The following is an 8,294-nucleotide window of genomic DNA, read 5'->3' as shown; positions in this document are numbered from 1 at the left end:
CACCCGCAGCAGCGATAACAACAAGGACCAGGGTGAGAAAACTCATGGTGTCTTTTTAACGTTTTTACAGTTTTACTTTTTACTTGGGAGGCACATGAGTTCTCTCACTCTCTCTAACATGAGTTGGCCATTGATTATATCATTGGGGGGTTTGTGCCGCTGCGGTTTTAACTGTTATTAATTAGCTGCAAAGTAAGAAGCTGAGGGTCATCATCGTCACCTCTCTCCCTTTCTCTCTCATCTCATGATCCATCCATCTCCCTAATTTTCTCTACCCCTTTCTGTTGTTGTGTTATTATTGTTATTTTAATTTTCCACAGCCTCCGCATCCAGTTCTCCCTTCTCACCTCTCGATTCCTTTGGGCATCCCTTCAGCTTTCCAGTTGTGACCCCTCTCGCCCCTTTTCTTGTTTTTTCAACCCCCCAACCTTGCTCAGATTTCTTTTCCCATCTCTCTCTCTCTCTCTCTCTCTGTGGATGTGGGGAAGGGAAGAGAGACGTTGAGTTTGTAAAAAGGGAGTGAACAAGATAGGTAAAAAAAGGAGTGGGAATATGCAGAAAGGAGGCTCCTCGTACGGAGTGACGCCGGAAGTGACGCAGTATGTGGGAGGGACCGCCGGAGGAAGGGGCCACATGATAGGAATTTCCGGCGGCCATGACCTATCCGCCACTGCTCACCATGCACACCCCGACCACCAGCAGCAGCACCAACACTTGAATCCACAGCTGTTGCAGCAGAAGCCCGGAGATGCCCCGGAGGAGGACCCGTCTCCGATCAGTTCACGGCCACCCACCCGCCAGGCCAATTTCGACGAACTGGTGCGGGCGACCTCTGCCGGAGGGTTCACGGACGAGGATGTGCTAGCAGGGGAGGAGGCCGAGCGCGGAGCTCCCGGGAGCCGGTGGCCGAGGCAGGAGACGCTCGCCCTCTTGAAAATCAGGTCGGAGATGGATGCCGTGTTCCGTGAGGCCACCCTCAAGAGTCCCCTCTGGGAAGATGTATCAAGGTATGCCTCCCAAACTGGAATCTCTTTTCTCTCTCTCTCTCTCTCTCAAATTGGGGTCTTTCTCTCTCTTCCAAATTGAATTGGCTCTTTGGGAATTGGGATTCACAGATCCAGGTGAGGCGGGGGGCACAGAAACCCGTGCTGCTGGGGTTTCAGTACATGGTCCGATAATACCGAAAAAGGGGCCAAAAATTCAAGAAAAAGACTGCTTACGATTCAATTTGTGTCGTACCACGGAGGGGGACGGTGTTCTGTCACTCTGTTGTTTTGCTGTTAGCAGCTAGAGAGACGATTCGACAACGATGCCCCTAACTAACTCATGCCCATCACCTCATCATCACTGCCACCATCATCATTTCTATCAGAATCATCATCACCTGAGCCTAGTTTTCAGTCTACAAAAGAAAACACACAAAATTGAGATGTAGTATTCGGGGTTCTCTTGCATTGTTTTGGGTGATAGGCTGCGTAGAGGCGCGAACGAACTATACCAATCTCTCCCTCTCTTCAGTCACTCATGCCTATATCTTGCCTGTGAATTACAGGAAGCTAGCGCAGTTGGGGTACAGCCGAAGCGCCAAGAAATGCAAGGAGAAGTTTGAGAACGTCCACAAGTACTACAAAAGGACCAAGGATGGGAGGTCCGGCCGGCAAGACGGGAAGAGCTACAGATTCTTTTCACAATTGGAGGCGCTCCATGGCAACAGCGGCAGCGCCAACACCACCTCCGCTGCCCCCACCACCATCCCAGCAGTCACCACGGCGGTTCCAGCGATCGCAAATGCAATTCAAGGCACTCCAAATCTAGGAAGCAGCGCTAATGTCACTACCACAAGGATGCAGCCTCAGCCAAGCAGCGCTGCCGCTGACACCCCTATCGCTGCCGGCCAACCAACCCGTCCCACCATGCCCGGACCGCTAACCTTGCCGAGGATCTCAGCCGACATAAGCGGTGGCATGAGCCTATCGACCGGTGGGTCATCGACCTCCGGTGAATCATCTGACGGGGTCCAGGATCAAGGCCACCGGAAGCGCAAGCGATATTCCGAGTCAAGCACCCGGAAAATGATGAATTTCTTCGAAGGGCTGATGAAACAGGTGGTGGAGAAGCAAGTGGCGCTGCAGCAAAGGTTTCTTGATGTCATAGAGAAGAGGGAAGAGGACAGGATGATTAGGGAAGAAACATGGAAGCGGCAGGAGATGGCCAGGCTGAGCCAGGAGCTCGACATTTTGGCTCAGGAACGCACAATGTCGGCATCGAGGGACAGCGCCGTGATCACCTTCCTGCAGAAGATCACCGGCCAAACCATGCACCTCCCTCCACCACCGCAGCCACAGCCTCCTCAACCGGCCTCACCGCCTATTTCAGCGACGCTTCAGACCAGCACTCTTCCGGTTCCTCAGCAACCGCAGGTGGAAGAAACAAGGCCAATGACGATGACCACCAACGTCGTTGCTGGTGTGCAGGAGCTGGTGGTGGTGAATTTCGACCCAGCGAGTTCTAGGTGGCCGAAGGCTGAGGTGGTGGCACTGATCAAGCTCCGCAGCGGGCTCGAATTGAGGTACCAAGATGCCGGACCCAAGGGACCGCTTTGGGTGGAGATCTCGGCGGAGATGGGCAAGATGGGATACAACCGGAGCGCGAAGAGGTGCAAGGAGAAGTGGGAGAATATCAACAAGTACTACAAGAAGGTGAAGGAGAACAATAAGAAGCGGCCGGAGGGTGCCAAGACGTGCCCCTACTTCCACCAACTCGATGCACTCTACCGTAAGAAGGTCCTGGGCGGCGGCGCGGTCGGGAAACCCAGCAAGGCCGAATTGGAGGCACCTGAATCGATCCTTCTCGAGCATATGGCCATGGCGATCATGCCCGCCCCAATATCAGTGGCACAATCACCGGTGAAGTCGATAACGGAGGAGGGTGGCGATGGGGAGAACAGCGGTGGGAACGAAGGTGGGCCGGTAGTGCAGGTGCAGAAAGGCAATGGAGGGGTGCAGGGGGCGAGCTTCTACTCGAGCTTGGTGGAAGAAGGCAATGGCGTGGCTGTGAAGAAGGTAAAAAGATAGTAGGGATCTCTCTCTCTCTCTCTAGTCCATCGCCCACTCGAGGATAGACATTGACCCAATTGGCGAAAATTCCAGATTGAAGATGGGGTTTTCGTTGATAGAGTAGGGTTGTGATAGTCATTTCGTTGAAGGGTTTTCTGTCATTTTGTGTTGATGATAAGACAGACGCGTTTAGCTTTTGAAACTCTAATTAGGCAACTTGCATATTTCCGGCACTACACTTCATTTTTTTTCTGTTTTTTTTGCTTTGATTCTTCGAGCTTGATTGATTATGGTTTTTGAATCTGAAGCCAGAGGACATTGTGAGGGAGTTGATGGACGACTACGCCAAGATGGTCGAAGCCGACAGCGACACCGTCGAGCCCGACGACGAAGACGATGGGGAGGAGGAGGAGGATGACGACGACGATGATGAGGGTTCGACTGGACCGATGGGGGCTGCTTTCGAGGCCCGGTATCGGAGGCAGAGCGCTCCAAGTTCGGCCGGCAACGCTGGTTCATTCGTCAGCATGGTTCAATGACCACCACCCTCTTCTTTCTCTTTTGCCTTGTTTGTTTCTTATTCTTGTTTTCATTCCTTTTCTCCTTCTTCTTTCTCTTCTTATTCATGTTGGTATCATTCCTTTTTGTTTATTCCTCTTTGATTTGATAGTGTACCATATGCAAAGGCCGAAATCTTCACGTTGTTCGGCCTCACAAATAACTATTACTCCAGTCGTGGTTCTTCTATTCGGGTCTTTCATTCATGGCTCCAAAAAAGAGAAAAAAATAGCTATTTTATTTATTATTGTTTAATAAGGAGATTTAGAGAAGAACAACCGCAGAGAGAGAGAGAGAGAGAGAGAGAGAGAGAGAGAGAGAGAGAGAGAGAGAGAGAGAGAGAGAGGCATCATCTGAAGAAACAAACCAAGCAGAACTGAAGGGAATGGAAATCCCCTCTAAAGATACGGGGAAGCGGAGACAACTGGTTTTCCGGCAAGACGGCTCGGCGGGCGAAGTGGGACGGGGACTAAAGATGTTTTGATAACGAGGGGAATGAGATTTTGTTTTCCATTGATTTTTTTTCTTTTCTTATTTTGATGCCTTAATTGTGTGTATCTGCACATTTTCTGCTCGGGGATCTGCTTGTGTCCTCTCTCTCTTTATCCCTTTTTTTCTTCTTTGAGAGTGTTGTTGACAGTCTATTTTATCATCATTTAGCAAAGAAGAATAAAAGCATCGCATTTGTTCTGATCAATCCCCTCCTTAATATTTCTTTTAATTCTCCAGCTCATTTTGCACATATCTTTTGAGAGAGAGAGATTTTGCCCATCTGTTTTGTCTTTTTCGTACTGTAGTCTTCCACTAGGCATTGCCTTTTCGGGCAACCTGTATGACCATCTTAATCAAAACTCTTAAACTCGTAGTTCGGCCACTCTGTTTTCCAATTTCTTCGATTCGAATCTCAACTTTCACATCAATACGACCCCGAGAGAGAGAGAGAGAGAGAGAGAGAGAGAGAGAGAGAGAGAGAGAGTTGGTCGGCGAAAAACTCCAGAGCGAGTCAGGAGGATAGGAAGGGAGAGAACGTTGACGCCGAGTTCCGGTTTTCGTCTTCTTTCCTCTCCCATTATTTCCGATCTTCCCCACCGAACAGCCATCGAGAAACCGGAAAAAGAAAAGCATAAACCATCTTCTCCGGAAACGCCTCCGAGAAGTAACTATCTTGGCTGGCATTGCATTGCAATGCAAAAAAAAAAAAAAGAATAAAGAGAATATGGCTCCGTTGAGAGAGAGAGAGAGAGAGAGAGAGATTTGCAGCAGCTCTGGATCGCCAACTTAAAGGCAAGCTCGACTGCCGAGGGAATCATATATATGGGCTTGTCGAATGGAAAGAATTTTTTTTTCAAAATTTCTCTTCCCTTGCCTTTCGGTACGTGCCTACGTAGGCTTTAGAAACGATGACAGAAGCTTACGTAAGCCTTTCCTTTTTCTCCTCTCTCCTCGTGTGCCGTGCTCTCTGACCTACCCCTTTTTCTTTTCTTTTCTATTTGTTGATTATCGAAAGCTCCGTTAGACATTTTACTGAACAAATCGGTATCTTTTTAAAATGAGGGTTAGATGAGTATCCAAGTTTAAAAAAAAAAAAAAAAAAAATTAGAAAACGGACGTTCCCCTCATCTAGCAGGAGTGTCTCGTGAACGTCTCCAAATAAGGGATGGCAGTTGACCGGGGGACACCTGAGCCCCGCCCCGTTTGGACCGAGGATGAAGGGCATGAAACGGGGATGGAGGCAGGGATGAAGGTTAAAATCTATCCCTGGGAGGGGATGGAGGCGGGGATGGACTTACGCTTTCCCCGGCCCCGCCCCATCCCCAATCTTTTAAGAAATGACTATAGACTGAGGGAAAACGGCGCCCCACCTCACCTCACCCTCTGGGGATGGAGGACATGAAACGGGGGTGGAGGTTAAAATCCATCCCTGTGGGGGGATGGAGGCGGGGATGAAGGTTCAGATTTTGAAACGGGGCGGGGGTGGAGACCTTGTCCCCCACCTCCGCCCCGGTCCACTGCCATCCCTACTACAAACTGACGAGATGTCATGAGTTTGAAACCCACAGAGTGTTCTTTGCCGCAATATTGAAGATTCCATATGCTTTTCTTTTCAGTAAGGGAGACCTCAAGGGTGAGTTTGATTATTTTTTTGATCTATGATCTAGATTCTAGGGTTTTTGGATTAGAGATACTCAAATATCTAATTAGACAAATAACCTTAGTCTGATTTTTTTTTTGGGTATCTATACGAAGAAACCTTCCACTAGGATTAGAGACCTAGCCGCACTGGCTCTGCCTGCTGTACTTACGAGCTTACCTATTGCTCTGAGAGAGTCGGCATGCTTAGTGCTTGTATAAGGGGGTGACGCTCATGGGGATTTGAACCTAGACTCCATTTTGGTTTTTAAGCCCGCTCGGGCTTCGCCGAGTTGCATGGAGGGTTAAGTCAAAGGCCAATCTCGTCCTTCCCCATGCTTCTGGCTTGGGCCTCCTTCCTGTCGTCGTCAGCGTTTCTTTAAGACTTTCTCTGACTCCCTCAGCCGTCCATCTCGGGGGAATCCTCGACCAATCACCGTCGTTTTTTTGGTCCAATTAAAACGATGGAAGATGACATTTTGTCAAGTGGGCATCATCGTTCGTGCCCACGGGTTATCGAGGTTTTGTGATTAACGAAAATGCCATTGCCATCCGGGGATGTAAACAGTTCGGGTTAGGATTCGATTAATTGGCTGTTGGTTAAACGGATTCGCATTTGAATTGGGATTTGGTTGGTTAAAAACTCATATCAGATCCACTTTTCTACATGTAAATGGATTATGATATCCGTCAAATTTGGATATCGGTCAGATCCAGTCACAAAAAAATCAAAACCAAACCCGTATCCTATTATAATTTTAGCTTACTAAAAGCAACTAAACGGAATCAAATTCGGTCGGGTGTCAGATAAAATCCAACTCATTGACATCCTTGTCGCCATCACTAATAAGGATAAATTCGGGTTGGGACGTTGTATTGGATCCGGTACCACAACAGGCTACGCGTTCACCTTGGGGTCACGGACTTGCATGGGCCGTAGGTTGGACTTCCCTCCAGGTAGGGCTAATATGGCCAGCCCTGCCCTGTCACTGGTCAAGGTGTGGGACCATGAGGTCGGATATGGATGCAATCCTGTTTCTTGTGTGTGTTCACTGTTCAGGTTCATAACGGGTTTGGATCATTAAAGGGCCTTATAAGTCTGATACGGATCCAAACCTTTGTTGTGCTAAAACTGACATGAAAAGCTTTTGAATTATCTTCCTAAAAAAATGGTTTTGAATTATAGGGTCCAATTGATTGACTCGGATTTTGGATCCAGAACGATTTTCAAGTCGAGAGAGATCAGGTCACAGGTACATCTAACGCTAACACCATCAGAGGCCCATTGAATGTCGTTCATCTTAAAAATAAACGACACCCATCAAACAGTGAATAGGGCTCATTGTGAGCCGTTCATTTTAAAACGTTCAGATGCCGTCCATCCGAAGCACGAACGACATCGGAAAAAAGAGTGGAGCCCATCCCAATGATGGGCATCTTATTTCTACAGGTTTGGATACCATTTATTTTGAGATCAACGGCATTCAAAGGCGGTATGCCGGTATTACTGTTAGAGCACACTCTGGCCGGATCCTCATCTCTTTCAAATCTAGGGATTGGAGAACACTTGCGCCCAGGTAGGGGTCTCAATGGTTGGGGTTTGACCCGAACCTGGCCCTTACCAAACCCTATAGAGTTAGGGTTTGGTCATAAAGAAAAAATTTTGATCAGAAACTGGGTCGGACCTAAAGGGTCCAGTTATTATATGGAGCTAAGTATGGTTTATGAAATTTCATACTTGACCCGGTCCCAACCCAAGTTTCAATTAAGACCCCATGATTTTTAATGTAAAAAAACATATTATTCTACAGGGTATCGACCAGGTCTGGTTCATGTAATTCTAATAGGGTCTGGATATAGTTTTCCATATGGCAGGCCCGATAGAACCCGGTTCCAGACCCGGCACCCACACTTTTACTTGGATCCGGGTTTGAACCCACCTAGGTCTGAATCAGATCTGACCTGTTGACACCCCTACACCGAGGGATCCCTTATCTTTAGTAAGAACTAGGGGTGTCAAAGGGTCGGGTTTGGTTCAGACCTAGGTGAAACCAAACCCAAACTGAACTTGAGATGATGGTACCGGGTCCTATCTCAGGTCTAATCGTACCTACCACAAGAGAAACTATACCCGGATCCTATAAGAATTACATGAACCATACCCGGTAAAATAATATTTATTATTATTTTTACATTGAAAAATTGCGGATCTTAATCGAAACTCTGGTCTGGAAAATTTCACAAACCATACTTGGATCCATATATTAATCTTACAACCCGGTCCGACCTAGATTCTAATTGAGCCTTCGTATTTATCAACAAACCGTGACCCTATAGGGTTTGATAAGGGTCAGATCCGGGTCAAACCCAACCCAATGACACTTTAGTAAGAAGCACCTTCCAACTACTCCCCAAAAAAATAAAAATAATAATAATAATAACGTCAGAGTTTTCTCTCTCTCAAAAAAAAAAAAAATCAAGCGAGAGATCCTTTGATTTTAAGGATGGGTTGTTTTGGGATCCGAACTCAAACCTTGAGTCCGGTGCATT

General features: G+C 47.6%; 1 protein-coding gene across 2 annotated transcripts; it reads left to right on the top strand.

The window, feature by feature from the left end:
* The first annotated feature begins 288 nt into the window (after positions 1-288).
* LOC149836193 (trihelix transcription factor GTL1-like) lies at positions 289-4,311 on the top strand. Of its 2 annotated transcripts, none has more exons than XM_090009049.1 (3): positions 289-1,007; positions 1,553-3,062; positions 3,369-4,311. In XM_090009049.1, the coding sequence occupies exons 1-3, from the start codon at positions 553-555 to the stop codon at positions 3,378-3,380; spliced, it is 1,977 nt and encodes a 658-aa protein (XP_089865175.1). In that variant the 5' UTR covers positions 289-552; the 3' UTR covers positions 3,381-4,311. The 2 variants fall into 2 exon arrangements, with proteins under 2 accessions (XP_089865175.1, XP_089865174.1); XM_090009048.1 differs by having other exon boundaries at positions 290-1,007; positions 3,365-4,311.
* The last annotated feature ends 3,983 nt before the right edge of the window (positions 4,312-8,294 follow it).

Source organism: Nuphar pumila, chromosome 6, assembly GCF_984573655.1.
Source record: "Nuphar pumila chromosome 6, dmNupPumi1.hap1.1, whole genome shotgun sequence".
In the NCBI taxonomy this organism is placed as follows: domain Eukaryota; kingdom Viridiplantae; phylum Streptophyta; class Magnoliopsida; order Nymphaeales; family Nymphaeaceae; genus Nuphar; species Nuphar pumila.
This window is presented reverse-complemented; position numbering and strand designations above follow the sequence as displayed.